Here is a 20,749-nt window from a genome sequence, read left to right on the forward strand (position 1 = left end):
ACAATTGATAGAGCAAATCAACTAGATTTAGACAAAGCCATAACACTAAACAACTTCTGGTAATGCCCATGTGGGTAATAATCCCTGGGCCAGAAGCTGTTTATAGAAAGACTTGTGCTGCAGCTGAGTGGCTGGGGTTCTGCAGTGGGGGCTTCACCCATGCCATGGTTGAGCAGCAGGGAGAAGCAACAGCAGCAGCCAGGTCCTGGTACTGGCCTGCCTCAGACTGATGATTTAGACTGCAAGATGTTTGAGCGAGGAGCAGCTCTCACTGTATACAATCTGGAGCACAAGGGGGCCCATTTCACCGATGGTGTTCAGATACTACTGGAAGTGCAAATCAATAATACAGAAACCCCACCCAGCACACAACTGACATCCAAGCATTTCTCTATTGCTGTTTTTGTCCACAGCTGTACCGCTACTCTAATTTCCTTTCTTGCATGGTAACTTTCATTTCAACAATGCTCTCACCTTTGCTACACTTGTCAAAGATCAAAATCACTCTCCAATGGGTCAGGAGTATACAAATATAAGACTACATGGTGGAACATTTCACTAATGCACAGATAGTTTTGATGGCTGGTCTTGCTGATCTGTTGTCTTTTTTTAAATCCTAATGTAAACACAAGAGCAAAAATCTGTGTTTTTGACATAGTAATTTATCACCCTCAGCTATTCTAGTTGCCCATTGTGCTCCTTACTGTATATGTCAGTTCTTGCCCCCAAAAGTTTACAATCTAAGTTGGCAAGACAAGTGATATGAAGGAGAACAAGAAGGTGAAGGTTCAAAGTCACACAGCAGGTCAAAGACCAAGCTACGAACAGGGACCAGATAGGAGCCCCAGTGCCTCTTAAATTTGGAGTCTTTAATACACTTTGCACTCTTCTCCTTTTGCATGATAGGTAGAGATACTAACACTGTAGCTTCAGGCTATTAACTGTTATTAATAACATATTGTTAGAAGTGTCTGGAGAGAAGGAATGATTCAGTTAACTGATGTATTCAGACAGAGAAACAGCATTGTTGAATTGAAAGTAGGTGGGCTTCTCTAGAGAGATTATTCATGTTCTGGTGTGGTGGAATATTGTGAGGGCAGCGGGCTAAAATTTGGAGATGGAGACTAGCATTGCGTTGAATAGGAATGTTGACTTCATTAACAGTTTCTTGGCTTTCTGATGTTGGAACAACTGTGCAAAATATAAGTGAGCAATCTTAAGTCTAAGTCAATTATGCTTTTGTGGAATGTGGTTTGGCATCTGCATTCAGGTGTGGCTTACCTGGACAATTAGCTTATTTTCTTTATTAGGTAAAATCCTGTATGTATACACGCAGTTCTGGAACCTGGAAGAGATCAGAAGGGAGGCTATTAGAATATATTGTAGCATCATTCCTCTACTGACAGATATGGAATGGAAGATCACTATACTGACTGATAGCTTCACAGACAAAGGCTTCATGTATTTTTTTCATTGCCATTGGGCATATTAACAAAGAAAAATGGCAGTGCTTATGCCTGAGGCATGTAGGCATGTTGCAAATGTCACTTCAGAAAGTGATATTGGAACCAGCCTCAGAGCAAGTTATTCAACTCTCCTGCTGGCCGGAAAAAAGAAAACACCACATGGTTTCTGGCTGTTAGAAGAGTGGGCGTATCAGGAAGGAACGAAACGGCAGAAGTCCAAAAGACAATGGGCCAAATACAGAGATGAATGAGTAAATCTAGGGGCTGGTCTACACACACGCTTGCTCTGGAATAAATACATGACTGATTTAAACTAAGTCACAATAGGAAATTTTTATTCTGAAGCAAGCATCTGTACTGGAACAACAACAGGTCCATATCAAAATCCCCCTGGTCGTCTTGGTATGAATGTGTTTGGGGTAGATCAGCCATGAACGACACTCTTTGCCACAACCTCTCCTGGGTAGAAGTTAAAAAGAAATTGCACTTAGACTTTTCCTCAGTCTGAGGACTGGCCACCATTAGACCAGGCATGAATGGAAAAAGAACCTGAGCAGGCTTTGTCCAACAAAGGGCCACATCAGGAACTTGCTTTAACCTAAAAACCAGTCTTGTATCAGCGTTGGAAACTTGTCGCCCCGTAGTATGCACAGGCTGCCTTGATGGTCTTGAATAATACTGGAGGGTTGCCTCCATCATGATGGAGGAATTTAGGCTTAATACTAGTTCTGGTGATTACAAATGTGATCCAACAGCTCTCACTACTGCACAATGCTTGATGCTAACACACCTCACAAACTGGATCTATGCTGACTGATGTCTCGTATTTCAACCCTGTCCTTCTGTACACTTCCTTAGGCAACTTGGATGGGCCTTGCAGCTCTTCCTTGGTGGCCCTGAAACTGGCAGAATATCCCAGTCTCTTTTGTACTTTATTCATGCTAAGCATTTCTGAATCATGGACTGCAAAGGAGAGAGAGAGAGAGAGATGTTTTGGATATAGTGCCACCTAATATTCAAAGTAAGAAAGAGTGGCTGAAAATATAATTGGTTACTACTCATAAAATGTGGTGGAGGTCTTCCAAGCTGACTTGGGGAAATAATCACACAGCTCCTTGAGAACCTGGGTCCCGGTGGTGACACGTAGGGGGTGCATGTAAACCCCCTGAGAGCACTGGTGCACCCCCTGACAGGCCACGCTCCCTGCTTAGGTGACAAGCGGTGGGGGAGGGCAGGCAGGAGCACCAGTGCCCCTCCCCCGTGAGCACTGGCCAGGGAGTGGGAGCACCGGATGAAGCACCGCAGCCACTTCCCAGTCAGCACAATTGGCCACAGCCCCCCCATCCCCCCCAGTCGCTGACTGGTCGCTGGGGGGGGGCATGTGCCCCCCCCAACTAAGGTGGCACCAGTCACCCATGCTATGTCCTTTCACTCTGATTGAAACAAGACACACAGTAACAGGGTTTGGACACCCTTCAAAGGTTAACCTGAGGGTTCACTGATGAAGATTGTGAGGCCTTCACACATACCTGTCTACTCTCATGAGGTCCAACAGGGACAAGTGCAAAGTCCTGCACTTAGGACAGAACAATCCCATGCACTAGTACAGGCTGGGGGCTGACTGGTTAGGCAGCAGCTGTGCAGAAAAGGACCTGGGGGTTACAGCGGACGATAAGCTGAACACGAGCCAGCAGTGTGCCCTTGTTGCAAAGAAGGCTAACGGCATACTGGGCTGCATTACTATGTGTGTTTCCAGTAGGACCAAGGAAGTGATTATTCCCCTCTATTCAGCAGTAGTGAGGCCACATCTGGAGTACTTGTGTTCAGTTTTGGGCCCCCCACTGCAGAAAGGATGTGGAGAAATTGGACAGAGTCCAGCAGAGGGCAACAAAAATGGTGAGGGGGGGGCTGGGGGACATGACTTGTAAGGAAAGACTGAGGTAATTGGGCTTATTTAGCCTAGAGAAGAGGAGACTGAGAGGGGACTAAATAGTCTACCTGAACTACCTGAAGAGGGGTTTGAAAGAGGATGGAGCTAGACAGTTCTCAGTGATGGCAGATGACAGACAAAGGAGCAATGGTTTCAAGTTGCAGCAAAGGAAGTTTAGGTTAGATATTAGGAAGAATTTTCTTACTAGGAGGGTAGCAAAACACTGGTTACCCAGAGAGGTGGTGGAAGCTCCATCCTTGGAGGTTCTCAAAACCCGGCTAGACAAAGCTTTGGCTGTGATGATCTTGCTGGGGAGGGTCCTGCCTTGAGCAGGGGTTTGGACTAGATGACCTCCTGAGGTCTCTTCCAACCCTAACTTTCTCTGATTCTCTGCAGTGTTCATAGACCCACCCAACCCAGGGAACAAGGGGCAAAAATCAGGGGGACAGATAGTCAGTTGATTGGTGGACAACCAATACCAGCTGCAGATCTGCTGTCTGAGAAAGGGATTGGATTTTGTTTTTATCTGTCCAGGCACTTCTTGCCACTTCCTCCTGCACATATGCAAATAGAGGAGAGACAAGAACAGCCCGGCTTACGTAGCTGGTGAAAGAAAATGTGTGTGTGTGCACGCGCGCGTGTGTTTGTGCATGCATGTGTATGTGTGTGTTTGTGTGTGTGTGGAGATTATGCAACTGATTAGCAAACCAGCTCAATGACTATCATGTCATCAAAGGACTTGGTGTTCAGTCAGATGGCAGGCACCCCCTTGCCACTCACAATCTTCATCTCATGAGAAATGCTTGCTGTGAGCAAAAATACGAATCTTCCTTAGCAATCTTATAATTCAAGTATACATGAATGGAGGAAGCCATGAATTAAATCCTCTGTTCACGACTTTTATTTATGCCTTGCTTTGTTGTTGTCACTTAATATCTCTGCAGATTTCTCTTCTAAATGTCGTGACACGTCTACCATTTTGTCCCAAATGCTTTCACTTTCACTATAAAAAAGTTTCTTGTTGAGATGCTGTTTTTTGACATTTTAGAGTTCCAGAACCATTGCTGTGTAAGTGCGTAATGAGAGAGACAAACCCCCTGTGACTTGGTACCAGTGTGGGCATTTCATATGCAGTACCCTTTGATAAAGGAAGGGATCAAAACTTCACTCTCTCAGATTGAGAGTGTTATCTGGACCTGCCATCAGTTCTACCACGCACTGTTTCTAAACCAGATTTTCCAGCTGGGAGCTTTCAGTATACAGTGTAAGCCCAGGCATTTTCAAAGTGGCTTCCAAATTCATGCAGAGAACAGTAGTTAGCCATGGTAGAATGAAGTCAGACAGAAAGCAGGGCAGGATGGCACCTTAGGGCATCTCTGTGGTGGAGATGGTGGGGTGGGGATGTTTAATTAGAGCAACTCCAAGAGCAGTTCTAATTAAAGCACCCACAGCATCACTTGTATTCAGCGTCCCATGCTCAAAAATGGCAGCAGCAGCACTTGGACCTAAAGCTTGTTCGACAAGTTTTAATTTAAGAGTTAAAGTGCCCCCGCTGCCATGTTGAAGAATGGGGATGCTGAATAAATGTAATGTGGAGGCTGCTGGAGTATGTTAATTAACACACTTCAGCAGACTCAATTAATCGAGTGGGCTCTGATGCATGCTAATTAACATGCATCCAAACAGACATCCGGCACATGTATAGGTACCCTGAGAGACTAGCTGGTTCTGAGAGGCATAAGCTTTAGTAGGTGACAACTTACTTCTTCAGATGCTATGATGAAGTAAGCTGTTGCCTACAAAAGCTAATGCCTCTCTGAACCAGTTAGCACATAAGGTGCTATCCTTCCCTGCTTGCTGCATAAATTCATACAGGAGTATCACATCCCTGGCAACAGAGAGCTTACAAGCCCACCTAGGCTATCTGGAAGGGCTGTTGCACAGAGAGCATTTGGGGCCTCATTCTGGAAATGCCCCTTTTTCATACACAGAGTAAATGCTATGGCTGTAACATAAATAGGTCTCCACCTGAATTTATCGTTGCAAACAAAAATCCCAACAAGTGGCTGGGATGGAAAAAATGGAAGGATTTTTTGTACATCTCTGATGTAGTTGAGGTCCAGCAAAGATCTTTGTTACAGGGTGAGGAAACAATAATGACTGTCCTTCTCCACAGGACTTTTCAACAAAGGCATATACTGCATACTGCATGGCTTACTCTCCCCAGAAAGGTCAAGTGAGTTGACAGAAATTAAATGTCTGCAATTGGAGGATTGTCTTAGAAAAGAGAATTTTCTTCTGCCAGAAACACCAAGCCCTCTTCATCTATTTACAGTGCTCTGGTTTCAGCACTACAAGGGGCTATTGTGCATGCCAGTGCTTTCAGGAGTATGAGGCTGAGCCCAATGACCTCCAGCCGGTGAGGTCTCATTCTCCACAGCCTCATCTCTTCCAATTTTTGTGGCTATAGCTGCCTGTTGGATGGTGGGGGTGGGGGGTTACACTGTTCCAACTAGCTTTTGGAGCTAAAGCCTAGCAGAGGAACAGAGGAATCTCTTTGTGGTTTATTTGGAAGATGTCTTGATACGGCTGACAGACCTTTAAAGTATTATAAAAGTTTTCTGGGAGAGGAACTTTCCACCTAATATTTCCTCCACAATGCATTAATGCTGCTTTAAAGTAAGACAGATTCCAGAGGCTTTGCTCTGGAATGGTGATATTACTAGTGAGAACTTAAAGGAAAGCCATGGTTTCTTATGAAGCCCAATACACTCCCACCTGAGGCTTCCCTTCCTACTTAGCTGCTTATACCTTCCAGCATTTTGAACATAAGCACATACAGAGTCCCAGCGGAGAGATACAGACATAGCTTGCTGTTAAAAAGCCAAATAACCATTTGTTTTCTTTCAAGATTTCATGATCTGAGCAATCATTTCCAGCTGAGTGCAACTCCAGAGGCTAGTCAGTAAGCTGGCAAACCAACAGTTCCCATTACAAAGGAAGAGGGAGGAAAATGACTCGGCTCTGTGCCTTTTACAGGGCACGCAAGTCTCGAGAAACAGGCTGTAGAGCAGGTGATGATGATGTCTGGAGGGTACAAATTGTTGTTGAAGACCTATTTTGCTACTCTAAGTGCAGTTACAGCAAAGAGGCATGATCACACACTCATGTCTGTCTGCATGCACTTTTTACCTGCCTTTCCTTATACACATTATTATTTTCCTGCAACATTTCTCCAGGAAAGTCATTACATGGCTGTACAGCATGAAAAAAAGGAACTTCCCGCCCCCTTGCTCCCTTTCTCAGTCTGACTGATTTGCGTGCTAAACCTTAGAAGTGTCTAGAGGATGACACTTCTCTCTCATGGTAATATTTCAGGTTTCATTTTTTCTAGGAGGGTGGGGGGGAAAGGGGTGCCCTGTGTTGGAACGAAGCCAAAACCTTTCAACTGTTCTAACAAAATGGCATTGTTTTGACATATCTATTTTTGGCCAGGTTTTCAATTTGGGTCACACTTTCTCACATTCACCCTCTTTGGTCAGATGTGACTAGAAAGCCCCAGACTTCACAAACCTTCTTGTCAAAAAGTCAGTCAGAATTGATACATCTCTGCAAAAACATCAGCTTCAATGAAACACCATATTTCAACACATCACATTTGTTGAAAGTAGCTGGTCTGGTTGTATCTAGTAAATGTTACAGCCACTTTCTCCGCAGGGGTGAGACACAAAGTGAATTTGCTGACATTAACACCAAAGCTGAGAACTCTTCAGAGGGAACAATTTATTCAACATGTTTGACCCCTTTTCTGCAAATCGACTCTGATTATATAGGTTGTCCCAGTATTCCCCACACAGCTGGTTGGACACGTTTCAGTCTCCTTCACAGGCTTTTCAACACAACCACAGTTGCCAGCAGTCCCAGCATTGTTCCCAATGTCTTCAGAGGCAGGGGCTGAGTGCTCAGCTCTTCTGAAGACCACACCACTTAGTTCAGCACTTTACTACAGATTCAAGTGCCACACTTTTAGCTCCCATTTTAAAAAATCTTGGTTAAGATATTGTTTCTGTTTCCTGATCCCATGTATCTCAAACTCTCAAAGGAATGAGAACTCATGGTAGAGGTGATATCTTTTATTAGACCAACTAGATTTTTGCAACAAAAAAAAATCTTTTCAACCATATTTGTGAACCAATTGGAATAAAGAGAGAAAGAGACCAGCAACTCCCCTGGTATTTATGCAACCTCTTTTATTTGCTGTTAACAAGTATACGCACAAACACAATATTGTTTTCAAGGCTTTTGTAGAAAAGAAGAGTGTTGTAGATATTTGTACGAATGTGTACTTTCATAAAGTTTTCCACTGTAAATGCTTATGCAGCCATCTTTGAAAGCCCTTTGAGAATGTGATATCCAGGTTGTAGTCGTACTGGTCCAGAGGCAAAAGGAATCAGAACTTGTGGTAGAAATGATATCCTTTATTAGACCAACTAGATTTTGCAAAAAAAAAATTTCCTCAGTTGCAAGCTTTCAGGCACAAGCACCCTTTTTCAGGCATAGGAGAAAAGATTCATACTCTCCTATGAAATATGAGCTTTCATTTCTACCTGGGAGAACTTTACAATCTTTTCTCCTATGCCTGAAGAAGGGTGCTTGTGCCTGAAAGCATGCAACTAAATCATTTTTTTGCAAAAATCTAGTTGGTCTAATAAAAATTATCACCTCTTCCACGAGTTCTGATTCCTTTTGCCTCTAGACCAATATGACTACAACCTGGATATCAAAAAGGGCTTTCAAAGATGGCTACATAAGCATTTACAATGGAAAAATTTATGCAAATACACATTAGTATAGCTATCTACAACAGTCTTTCTTTCTACAAATGCCCTTGAAAACAATATTGCATTTGTGTTTATACTTGTTATCAGCAAATAAAAGAGGTTGCATAAATATCAGGGGAGTTGCTGGTCTCTTTCTCTCTTTATTCCAATTGGATCACAAAAATGATTTTGGCACTAATTCCATGTGTTACTTGCCTGAAGGTATCAACGTCCCATTTCTCTCACAGCAGCATGCAAACACCCATCCTTAAAAATGCATGCCTCTTTCCTTCTCACACATTACTATGCCCATTCCCAACCTGCACTTCTGTGCACACTGTGCAGACCTCTGCCTCTTTACCCTCGTTCTGTTACAGACTGACACACGTATTTTCAGGATATGCTAAGCTGCCCCATACGTTATTGTAGAAAGACCTGCCTTCTGTCAGATGTTGAACTGTCCCCAGAGACCTGAGTTCAGAGACGAACAGTTAGACCACAGATGAAGCTGACACCTCCTTCAAGAGCTACAAAAAGCACATTTTAAAGAGGAAGCAGCAATAAGGAGCTTGCTAGCTAGTTGGGTTGTGGTGACAAACTTGATTTTAAAACCTTTTGCTCACTTAAAAAGAGATGCATATGATTGGGCCCTGGTCCTAGGAAGCTCATTTAAGTTGAGTCTGGCCATGTCCTTTCTCCAGAGTAAAATTTAAAATTCCTCAAAGTCTTCATCCAGTGGCTCTGGTGTTTCAACCCCCTCTTGATTCCAAGTCCCAGAGTTACAAGAGCAGAGGTACTGCCCTCCTAATGAATCCTTCAGCTTCATTCCACAGCTAGAAATCTTTGACTGGAAATGAAACAACTGCTCAGGACACCAAAAGAAGCTTACTAAGGGGTATTCTCCCCCCAGCTTCCTCTTGTGAGCCATGTCCATGGGTAAGGTGGAATCAGACAATTTCACTAAGAGGACTGCCACCTGGAGCTACTAACACATTTACAGGATACCTGCTGGACTGAACAAAGCATTTATTGACTCAGCTGGCTGTGCCAAACATGTGCCAAGCTATAAATAAGTAAAAGGGCACAACACTTGGTGGGCTCTAAGCAAAAGTGCTTTTCTTTTTCATCAAAAGAAACAAGAACTAGGTACCTGACTGGTTTCAAGAGAAGACAGAGGTGGCTAGGCCATTCTCTATCCCAGAGCATGTCAATCCAAAAGAGACATTTTTGGATTATGGCCTCCTTTCAGCTCTGGGATTTGGGGCATCCCTTCCCTTGGGTAGTTTCCCCCCAAGCAACAGTCACAAATGTGGCTTCTCTCAATCCCCCTCCAAACCTCCAACTCCCACTCCTGCCATACTCTCTGGGCCAGAACAGTATAAACCTGTTGCTGCTATCACACCTTCTCAGTGAGTGAGGTGGCTGCTTGCCTCTGCAGGACATAGGGTACTCCCTGCATGGATAGGACAAGGGTGGCTAAGCACAGAGAAAAATAAAAGCCATACTTACAGCACACAGAGCGCATACGCTGAAGGGATTGATTCACTGGCCCGTACTAGGAAGCTGCCATCCTTACCCACTTTGGAAAGCAGGTCCTCAGCCTTGGAGCGAGTGATGTTCCCGTGGTACCAGCACTGATCCATGGCTGGAGGTGGAGGAAACCTTAGTGACAACCCAGCAGTTAATATTCGGGAGCTGCCAGAGCTGTCTGTGTGTCTGTTTAACAATCAGCAGCTGCAGCTCACCAGCTTCCTGTTTCAATGGTACAGAGGGAAAGGAAACTGAGCTGAGGACAACTTCCTCAGAACTCAAAACAGCTCAGAGCGAGCGTGAACAGCCCTGCAGCCTCCGCTCCCCTTCAATATACTGTCACTCAGGCAGTTAACAGTCTGTGTCCCCCACAAGAAAGGACCAGCCTGGGGGACCAATTCTATTCCCTCACTTTGGGACAGATCCACAGATTCCGTGGCATTTCCTCCCATTTACGGTGCTGTAACCAAAAGCTGAGCCAGGCCCTAAATGTCTCTATCCCTCCCCTTCCTTCTCACTCTCACTTTTTGCCTCTCCCTTTTTGTCTGCTGCAGGACCCCTTAAAAATAAACAGGAATATTAGAGCAAGATTCACTGTACCTCAGGGTCCTCAGGATGCTTCTGTCTTACTTGTCCTATTCTTGTCTATCTTCAGTAGCCCGACCCAAAATCCAGCTGGTCATCATATGGGACCTGAAGGAATCTACAAACTGTGCCTTGCCTTCATGGCAATAAACTAGTCTCATAATTTTGTCCAGGGAACCAGTGACAAAAACTGCACATCTCACTATCACACAGCATCAGAGGAACTCAAAGGTAACTCGTATACCAAAACCCCACAATGGGATGGGATAGAGTCACACGAAGAGGGAGACTAGTGCTTTCACTTCCCCTTTCTTTGTCTGCACATGGATTTCTGTCCTTCCCGCGGGCTCTCCTTACAGCATGCTCAGTGCTGATCTCCAAGGCAGCAAACATGACAACTGAGGGTGTGTCTATAGCAAGCAAGGAAACCATTGCAGGGGCACAGACTGTGTGACATGTTTCGTTGTCTCGCCTGTACTTACAACCACTCTGTGCTCGATGGAACTGTTTTGGCACATGTACACTTTGGCTCTAATTCAAAGCAGCTGGAAAGCCAGTTTAACCAGGCTGCTCAAGATTTTGATTACAGAGGGAAAGCCTTTAGATGGTGCAAAGTTAGAGCCGGTTCTAGATAAATGTTAGCCTCCTATGGCTTATGAAAATTGGTGAGAGAAGGGTACAGGAATCTCGGTTCTTGTGCTACGGTGTTCTGGTTGCCAGGAAGCCCCTTAGAGCCAGGACGGCATAATGTAATGGAACAGACTGAAGTTCCACTGGGCAATTCGACTGTTGCTGGGACAGGTCAGGATTGTAGGGAGTGGGAGGGAGACGAGTTGTCTTGGTCTGGGATCTGGCTTTCTGTTCTTCACAGCTGTGGTTGTACCGGTACAGTCAGAGTCTCCCAAAGCATCAACTCTACCGTGTCCATTTTGCTATTGGGACTGGGGCTTGTGAGTAACTTCTAAACACAAGGCATAATATTACGGGGTGGAGATAGGACCACCAAAAGGACTGGCACAGCTGCAATGCTTGTGGTTTCCTGTCCATACTGAGTAGTAACTGTTTGTTGACCTCACTTGGCCCAGATCCACCACACATTTTTAGGTGCATGACTCTCATTGACTTTGATGGAAAGTAGGAGTTAGGTGCTTAAATTCCTTTGTGTATCTCAGGTATCCAGGTTGTAGCTACAATGGACTAGAGGTAAAGTCAATCAGGACTCATAGTAGATATCTTTTATTAGACCAACAAGATTTTTGTAAATCTTGTGTATCTCAGCTCTTATGCCATGGCAAAGGCCTTTTTGCCTGTTTTAAAGAGTGTCTGAGTGTGAGAAAGAGTGGTTACAATTACTTTTCCAATCCTACATATAGTAATGTCCTGCCAGCTCCTGTGTTGGCTTCTCAGGACCTTCTAAAGTTTCTACTTGCAGTAGCTCTTCTGCACTGTTGCTGCAGCAGGAAGCAGTACAGCTCTGAATGTCAAGGCAACAGTAAACCACTGGTTGACATAACAGCAAGGAAACTTCCATATGGTGAAGATATAAGCAGACACAGAATGAGGGGGACTGACAAACAAGCCTATTTTTGCCAAAGTGAAACTGTCTTATATTAGAGGTTCTGATGATTTATTTTAAGTTCCAGGTACTAGAAAAGACATAAGCCAAGCTCAAGCTGTTAAATGATCAAGCATTCTCTTGTTTAATGCTACTCTTAAGAAAACAAAACTCTCCTGCAGCTAGGTTCAGTGTTCAGAGCCCTCGGAGCAGTCCTGTGTGCTGTGACTTCCTTCAAATGTGTAAATCCCGCAGCCAGCTGTGTAGCACCCCCTCCCCCCAGCTCAAACATGTAGAGAAGATTGTGTTCTAGACTCACTTGTTCAAGATTTCACTTCTAGCCTCACTGGTCAGATGTTTAGGGTGTAGATTCCACTGACAGCGCAGTTCCAAATGGTTAGATGATTCCTACTGCCCTAAAATAAACTGCAGCATGATCCCTGCTGGCAACTGGATAAGTCTACATCCAAAGAGACTGGAGCTGAGTTCTCATGGTGCTATGGTCTGACTCTTATCACATTGGGAAAAGAATAAAACTGGATTCCCACATGATTAGTGCATGTAGATTCAAGGAGTCTGAAGCCTGATTTACAAAGGATAAAGCATGAGCTTTGCTGCCTCAACAAGAAGTTTGCAGTCCACTTGCTATTGCTGATAGTTATGTTGTTTTCAGCAATTAAATTTCCTCCTAAATATGTTTGTCCAGGTAGGTCTGCTGAATAGGTCTGCTGAGCTATTCTAAGGAAAGAAGGAATTATAGGACAGTTGTCCTCTGCCACTTGTCTAGCAGAGAACTGGCATTTTATCATATGAACAGAAGTGGTGGTGTTGTAGTCATTTTGTTACATTGTACTACACTGAAGGTGACATTAAAGGGCAGAATTCACCACTTGCAGTGAGTGCTTTCTATCTCTGTTTGGAATAGGAGACTTTGAGGTACACAGTAGCAAGTGTGTCTGCTGTGACTCCCCTAGTAACATACAATACTAAAAAATGGGAAAATCTCAGTACAAGACTCCAAACCAGAAAGGCAGAATTCAGGACCCCACTTTTAGATAACAGCAGTGGCAGCAATATTTAATTTTAATTTACTTGAGAGAATGAGGCCACAGCTTCATGCTAGATAATCAGATTTGAAGTCTTGGCTGCCTACGGACAAAGCTATCACATTATTTCCAAGTGTGGGGGTGTTATGCCATCTTGTCTATTAGCAGTTGCAGAATGCATATGTTAGATGTGTTTGCAGCTGCAGTCAAGCTAGGACTGTCCAAGGTGACTGTGAACACACCAGTGTGCTGGATAAGTGGACAAGCACTGTTCATATGATCAGTCAAAATGCACAACACTACTGACTCAAAGAAAGAAAACTCACCAACCCTGGTTGAGCAGTTCATTAACCCTGGGTATCTTACCTATTTGCTGCCAGTAGATGTCATTGAGCTTGGACAGCTGAGAAGTGCCCAGAGAAACTCTCATCATCATGACGCAGAAGCATTTCACAGTGGTATTGCCAAGAGAAGATAAATCAGCGAGCAGATTCTATAGAAGAGCGCTTAACTTTGCCAGAGTCTAAAAACAGGCATACCCCCAGGTCAGGCATTAATAGCAAGCTGTTAGCCTCACAGGGACATTTTTGGCTTCTGGCCTATATCTGACAAGAGATTAATGTATTCCAACATGTCATGTGAACTGCTTCTCACTTTTCAGCTACTCTAGCCCTACATGCTAATGAACTTGCAGCCTGGGGACAGGAAAAGAACGAGAAATTGAATATTTATTCAGCGTGGCCGTACCATCTCTTAGCTCCCACCGTACTTTGCATCCCATTCTGTGCATAGGGTGACCCATCCTATAACAGGAGCCCTTCAGCAAAAGTAGAGAAGCATGAGAAATCAAGTGAAATCAGGAAGCCTCCTTTTTTAACTGCTTCCAGATTTCTCACAACATTGCTATCCTTCCCTGCTAGACACATAAGCAACAAGAGGCAAGTGACAGAGGCACTTGAGCACACAGGCAATCCTCTTGGCTGTGCTTGTGAAAGCCTGACATGGGCCCACATAGCCACTGTTTTTGCTGGCATGGAACAATCCTACCAGCAGAGCCCTGAAAAGTGCATATTTTGTCTCATTAATAAAGCAAACATTGGTTTGCCTTGGAATCATTATGCACAAGTGCACACACATGGGAAGTTTATCATACAGCAAATAGCCTGGACTGATCTTTATGCAAAAGCCTGTCCTCATTAAAACTTTTACCTCTCTCCACAGTTCTACCTCTGCCCTCATCTTCCCCTGAGACTCCTTCTCTCTTCCTTATTCCTTGTTCACTTCTGGTTACTTCTTAGGTACTCCTAACAAAATTATCTACTTTCAGTTCACCACATATGCCTTGAGTAGTCTCTCAAGTTGTTTCCTTAAAAAAAAACCTGCTGGTCCCATCTACTCCCCAAACCTCTCCAGATCAAATGTCCTCACATCACTCTCTAGAGTTTTATTTCACTAGCATGACACTTGGTGCCTTGACAAGCTGGATGAAGTATGGACGAAGCTGTTTGGCAGGTCCCACTGCCTGGCACACCAGAGACATTTTATTAGAATGATAGTCAGGCTCTCTTGCTAGACTTTCAAGCAGTCTCCAGACTTGGATAGAGAGACAATTTCATGGCCTACTCCTGGTATTAATAATATATTCCTGTCTCTCCTTTCCAGACAATAAATTTGACATTCACACTAGTGACAATGCTTACTGGGCCTGACTGCAGTTCTACCACAGGCAGCTGAATCATGCAATGCAAGAGAAAGCAAGGAAAGCAAGATGGGAGGAATAGATGCATCAAAGGGAAGGTGAGGGGTCAAAGGTCCAAGAAATTTGGGTATTAGGAGAGGACTATCCTGAATTAGAGAGGATGGATAAAGGTGAAAAAGCTACAGAAAGTATGACATAAGAGAGCAATTTGACTACAGCATCCTGGCTTCCCTCAAGCTGAGAGAGCAGGAAGGTCAAAAGATCAAAACGAGCTTCTAAACATGTAATGCAGAAAAAGAAGATTTCAGGGGCAAAGGTGTTTTGTGGGGGTAATGATGACGTGCCTCCAAAATGTGGGGGATAATAATGATATCCTTTCCACCACTGCTCTTGATGGAAAACATCTCAGGCAGCCTATCTAAGTACTGGTGAGCATGAAATGGCTGCTATGCGTGCCCACATAACCCCTTGCCTACCAGTAAATTTCTCTAGGAAACAGTCGGTGTGAAATGTGAAAGTGCCACACAAAAAATCACATTTGCTTGTAGTACATGGCAGCCTGATTGGAAACAGTGGAGGAAAGAACATGTAAAAAGAAAAAATGGAGAAAAACACAAATCTATTTCCAATAAATTTAATAAATATGGTCAGCTATGCATGCAACACTACAGCAATAAGAGCAGGACAGTCAGAGAATATAGGCCTTTTGCTGACAGACAAGTAGAAGTCAAATTGAGAGTCAACTAAGGTGGCTTACAGATGGGTACTGAAAGGTTTGTCAGTTGGGGCTCAGCACTGTGCTGGAAAAACTTGTTTCAGCGTGAACATGAGGAAGACTATCTTCTCACATTGCAATTTAGTGCCAAACTCAAAGAGGCAGCAGAACAAGGGTGAGCCATCTGGACCCTGGCCCAGGTACTGCATATCTGAGTAAGCACATAAACCCTTACAGATGATGCTGGGTTCTGTCCAGGTTGCTGGATCTAAGGGACACTTGTTGAGATACACTCCTAAGTCTCTCCGTCCAGTGGGGTCTGTTGGATGAGTATAGAGAACCCAGCTGTCTTGACACCCTGACTTCCCATCAGTGGGACACGGAAAGGCTATAACACTCCCGTGACAGCCATGGGGTGGTTCCACCAGCTTTGCTATCTGCTGACCACTTTCAAAATCTACCCCATGGTTGTAGCTCACAGCCTGGACTCTGGCACCTCGGCTGCTTCTAGCATTGCAGTACAGCACTCTCTCTCCACTGATGTGCACTTCTGTGACCTGGCACTCCACTGCACTCTCCTTCTCCACAAAATTCCCCCGTGTCCAGGTCTTCCCATGGTCAGAACTGACAAAGCAGAAGGCGTGGGGGGAGGGTGTTTTCCCAGGGTCAAGTATTTGATAGGCATAGGCAGGAATCACTAGGTTTTGCGACTTGTTGGACAACTGCAGACCGTGGCCAGGTCCCACTGCAAAAGTGGCCCACTCCTTGTGTGTGGTGTTAATCACAGAGTTAGTAAGATCCTTGGCTGAGCTCCAGGTGCATCCACTGTCAGTGCTCGTGACATGGCACAAGCGTACCAGGTTGATTTTTGTCTTGATCTGGTGCATTTCAGAGATCTTTCCTGGGATGGCTATAAAGAACAGGAAAAGGGCCCCAGTAACCTTATCATACACTGGACATGGGTTCATGGATCGGTGCCCCTCCAGCTGAGCACTGAGAATGGTCTCCATTTTGTTCCACTGCCATGTGTGAGTATGAAAGGGGGACAAGACAGGAACACATTGTTAAAATAAATCATACTTTGATTATAGATACAGACTAGAAATGAGAGACAGAGATCAGGGCATTGGTCTATCCTCAGTGTTGCCATTGACCCTCTGTATTACTTAGAAAACTTAATAAAGCAGCCTGCTTTTCATGGATCCAAGGGACCCAGAGATCTCACTGAAGTTACTGAGATGTCTGTGTGTAAGGAGTGAGGTACCCAACACCTAGCTACACCAGCCTGTCTAGTCACATAGCAAGTCAGTAGCAGAGATGGGATAGACCTGTCTGTCTATCTTTTTTTTGCTTAAGTATTATATCACACAGTACGGCCATGTTTACAGTAGCTGTGCTGCAACTAGAAAATTATTACCAACCTTTTGGCTCAGAATGAAACTGTAATAGAAGCTCTTGGCTTTTCTAATAAGATTATGCAAATGAATGTAATGACTTTCTGATTGCTCATTTTTTGCCAATGTCTTTACTTAGTACACTTAACCAAGATCTTCTTTGGTGTATTTTTATATTTTATTTTTTAATAAGCCTCAGCACACAGACAGATATTAGCGAGTCTCCTAATGACCAGCTGAGTCCTAGCTAACTGTATTATTCTGAGGTTACATGAAGCATTATTATAAATGAGTATTTATATTGCAGTCCTCCTAGGCAGAGACAGCTCTCCCTGAAGAGTTTACAGTCTAACAAGGCATATATGAAAGATTAGAGGAGAGAGATGGAATGATTTTTTAAAAAGTAATGCATTTGCAATGGCTAAAAATAATTATAAATAGTGTCACCCACTGTCAGCCTCCAGCAAACTCTCTGCTATTAAATGGCTGATTATTTAGTTAGTCAATTCACTGGGGTAGACTGCACACACCAGTCAGCCTTTACACTCAGGCATGGGGTGTAGCAGGTCCCAACCACCTTTTAAAGTAGCAATTCATTCTCCCAAGACAAATAATTGCAGATCTCTTATTTTACTTGATTAGCAGGCTTATACCCTGCCTTTCCTCCACCTTTGTACCTGCAAGCCCACTGGCCTTCTCTTTCTTTCTCTGATCTCCTGAATCAACAGTGGGGTGAGAGGCAGCCCAGCCCACACTCTCCTTTTCCTTCTCCCTACCCCACCCCAGTCAAACCTATGGCATCCTCACCCTTCTGGTCCTCTGTCCCAGCCCCTCAGCAAGCCCACTGTCCTTGAGTAGGTGAACTCAAATGAAAACAGCATCAATTATATAAGCATTACCTGCAAGTGGTGGGTAGTTGCATCATACATGCCTCTGTACATGGCTATCAGCCTGGCGTGTTCATCCACCACATCCTCCCTCTCCTCTGCAAATGCCAGGATGGTACTCAATTGTGGCACATAGAGCAGGGCTGGGATTCGGTAGCTCCAAGGTCCCTTTTGGAACAATGTCTCTTGATGTAAAAGGGGAAGCAAGGCCATCAGGCTGTGAAAGCAAGAAGGAAAGTGTTGGGCTTTGCTCTACCTATGATATAGTATGAGTGATCCAGAGGGACTGGGCCAGATCCACCCATCTCCCACCAGCCTGAGCCCTCTTCTCCTTTAAAATATAGCTCTTGCACCCTGCTCTGATTTTGTTCCTTTCTCATGCCCCTCTGGACAAAACCCATCTATCATAATCCTAGATGTGCCACTGGCAATGCAGATCAGACTCATCCCAGGCTGGTTGGACTAGAATGAAATAAGTGCATTAAATAAATTGAATAAAAGGGGTTTATTTTTTAATGAAATTCACAGGCTGTTTTTGTTAAAGTCAGAACACTGCTAGTAACTAAAATGGACAATATTTTTCCTGAAAGACTAATTGTATTTTCCCATTGTTTCCAAAATCCAACATAGATGACTGAGTACAAATTCATTTGCTTGCCAACTGGTATCTTGGCATGCCCCAAGAGGCAAAGGTACTTGCCAAATGCAATCATTTGAGCCCAATTAAGCTGACAGATACTGAGACTGTGCTCAGCCCTAGCCCTACCCAATTTGAGGCTGCCAAGCCCTGAATGCTGCACAGGGAAAAGGGAAGGAGGTACTTTGTATTGCTCAACAGCAGCCACTCCAGCAGATTAAAGAGCAGAAATAACAGGCTACAAAGAATTGATTGTCAGCTGCATCTCAGGAACTTAGTTACACAAGACAAGGAACCTGAGGCAGGAAAAGATCATTTGGGAGAGAGTATCTTCAAAAAGCCAACCAAGGAAGAATGACCCACATCCTGCTCAGGAGCTTTCTAAACCAAAGAAATGGACTTAGAGCCCAGGCTCTGCTGGTCATGCTGGGGGAGGAGGAAGAGCTATCATCTTGTTGATTTGAGGGAAAGGCTAAGGAGACAAGAGAACATGAAGTGAATACCAAGGAGGCACAATTGGGAAGTCCCCTTCTATATAGCCTCCCTCCCTCCCCTGAGACTTGTAGGATGCTGCTCTGCCATTTGTGCATGTACAGCAAAGTGACAATTCCCAGTTCTCTCCCACCCCCAGCCCCTGCACTGCCTTTACCCTGGTACAATGCCATGAGTTTAAGGGAAGCAGAAGAGAGCCCTTGCTCTCTGAAGCATTGCGTGGGTGAGGTAGCAGGGCGAAGACAACAGTGAACTGTGAGTAAGAAATTCAAATTGCCTCCTACTTCCATGGGTTACTGCAACACTCTTAATTACGGAGCTTCATGTCTATTCATACACACATCTGGGGACTGCCACTGTGGCTCCTATTCCCATGGAAGACCATTTCTGAGGGTGTCTTGCTTTTCTGGAATTGTGTGTAGGTAAAGCAGAGATCTCTGATGAGGCTCCAGGGAGGATGCTTCATCCACCTCAAGAAGAGTAGGAGAAAATGACATTTTTCTGGTCTACAAGAGAGAAGATGATGATCTTAGCAGCTTGCGTAGTGTGGATTTCATTACACTTGTTACACTGATGAAGTGTCAGTAACTCGGTATAACTTTATTCTCTGCTTACATTTTATTACAGCTAAGCAGCTGATACATGCCTATCCTTTGCTTCTATTTTTCACACACTGCATACTTTTGTGAGAGTTCAGAATTAGCACTACCAGGCAAAAATAGCTTGCATGGTATTGTATTAATCTAAAACTGCCTGGACCAAGCTTTGCCAAACTACCACAGAGGCTGTGGAAACACAGTTCATTGGGATTTATGACACTGGAGAGGGAAGGGGCAAGTCCTGCCTCCCCATTCCTGAAGGGGCAGAAGTTCTCAGGTGCAGCAAAAATGTCCCCTGCACAGAAGGGTCAGAATCCAAGGGATTCATGCCACTGTTCTGCGCTGAAGCGCTTAACTCTCCCTACGCTAAGAATATGGAGAGTCTCACTAAGTATCCAAAGCCTTGTTACCTACATATACTGCATCCCTGTAGGGCTTCAGCAACAGAAAAGAGGGAGGGTCATTAAAGGGCTGTCTACCTATTTAAAGGGATATTATTCTGTTCTATACACTGAAACCTCTGTATGTTCTGTCGGATGGAATGGGACAGGAGAGGGGCCAGGAAATAGAACTGTTGCCTTAGGTACACGCCAGCTGATTGGAAGTAGACCTGTGAGAGGCTGAAAAAGTGGCTGCAGAACAGCTCTTCTGCTAGCAAGTACTCAAGGAGAGACTCTTGTAAAGAGACCAGCAACCAGCAGCACCCAGTTCTATTCTAAAAACTCCATCTTTGTGTAGCACTGACTGAAGGGCCCTGTTTGAGACGACTGTAGGTGTGTCTACACGTGTATTAGATCCGAGAGCAGTTTACTCATGAGTAAATGCTCCTAGGCAGGCTTCTACACGTGCAGGGAAGTGGAAGCAATAACAGTAAGCTGCTTTTTTTTTTTTTTTTGCTTTTTCATTGGCATGAATATGCAGCTGAATTGATTTGCCTCTTTTTATATATATAAATGCAACATATATATATACAAAAAAGGGGGGGAGGGGGAGGAAACAAAAGGATGAAAATAAAACAAACAATTCAGTAGCCTTCTTGATCTTTGACATGGATGAACTCTGCGAGGTCATGGAAGTGATGCTCTGCACAATGTACCATTTTTGTAGCCACTCTTTAGGTATTTTATACCTTATCAAAATTTTTGCTTTACTTTTCATAGTTGACATTACAATTACTTATAATAACAGCATTTTATAAACTTAGTAAAACACAATTACTACACAACACAGTCACGCTTGATATTTTTTTTGTACTCAGCAAACTTCTTCAGTGATGATTTAATCCTGTAAAATACAAGAACAAAAGGGAGGGGCTCACCCCTTTTGGTTGGTTTATTCTTAAGATCATACACTTGTGGCTGGCTTTGCTTATAGCCAGGTTGGCACTTATTCAA

At 44.1% G+C, this 20,749-nt stretch overlaps 2 protein-coding genes across 6 annotated transcripts in view; both read right to left on the reverse strand.

Annotated features, from left to right (window-relative positions):
* INPP5D (inositol polyphosphate-5-phosphatase D) overlaps positions 1 to 9,948 on the reverse strand; it is a 105,072-nt gene extending 95,124 nt beyond the window's left edge. Inside the window, exons 1-2 of the mRNA XM_019503752.1 lie at positions 9,726 to 9,948; positions 1,282 to 1,345 (exon numbers count right to left, since the gene is read on the reverse strand). Of these exons, the coding sequence (XP_019359297.1) occupies positions 1,282 to 1,345; positions 9,726 to 9,859 (198 nt within the window). The 5' untranslated portion in view covers positions 9,860 to 9,948. The remainder of the gene's footprint in view (positions 1 to 1,281; positions 1,346 to 9,725) is intronic.
* A 5,301-nt stretch (positions 9,949 to 15,249) lies between these two features.
* NEU2 (neuraminidase 2) overlaps positions 15,250 to 20,749 on the reverse strand; it is a 54,297-nt gene continuing 48,797 nt past the window's right edge. For 4 of the 5 annotated variants that reach the window (XM_019503756.1, XM_019503755.1, XM_019503757.1 and 1 more), the window contains 2 exons: positions 17,640 to 17,844; positions 15,250 to 16,365 (listed from right to left, as the gene is read on the reverse strand). In XM_019503756.1, the coding sequence (XP_019359301.1) occupies positions 15,421 to 16,365; positions 17,640 to 17,840 (1,146 nt within the window). In that variant the 5' untranslated portion in view covers positions 17,841 to 17,844 and the 3' untranslated portion in view covers positions 15,250 to 15,420. Of the gene's footprint in view, positions 16,366 to 17,639; positions 17,845 to 19,097; positions 19,412 to 20,749 lie in introns of those variants that run through there. The other variant, XM_019503754.1, reaches the window with a different exon arrangement.

The sequence above is a fragment of the Gavialis gangeticus genome, unplaced genomic scaffold (genome assembly GCF_001723915.1).
Source record: "Gavialis gangeticus isolate Ggan-Ray unplaced genomic scaffold, GavGan_comp1, whole genome shotgun sequence".
Taxonomy (NCBI): Eukaryota; Metazoa; Chordata; order Crocodylia; family Gavialidae; genus Gavialis; species Gavialis gangeticus.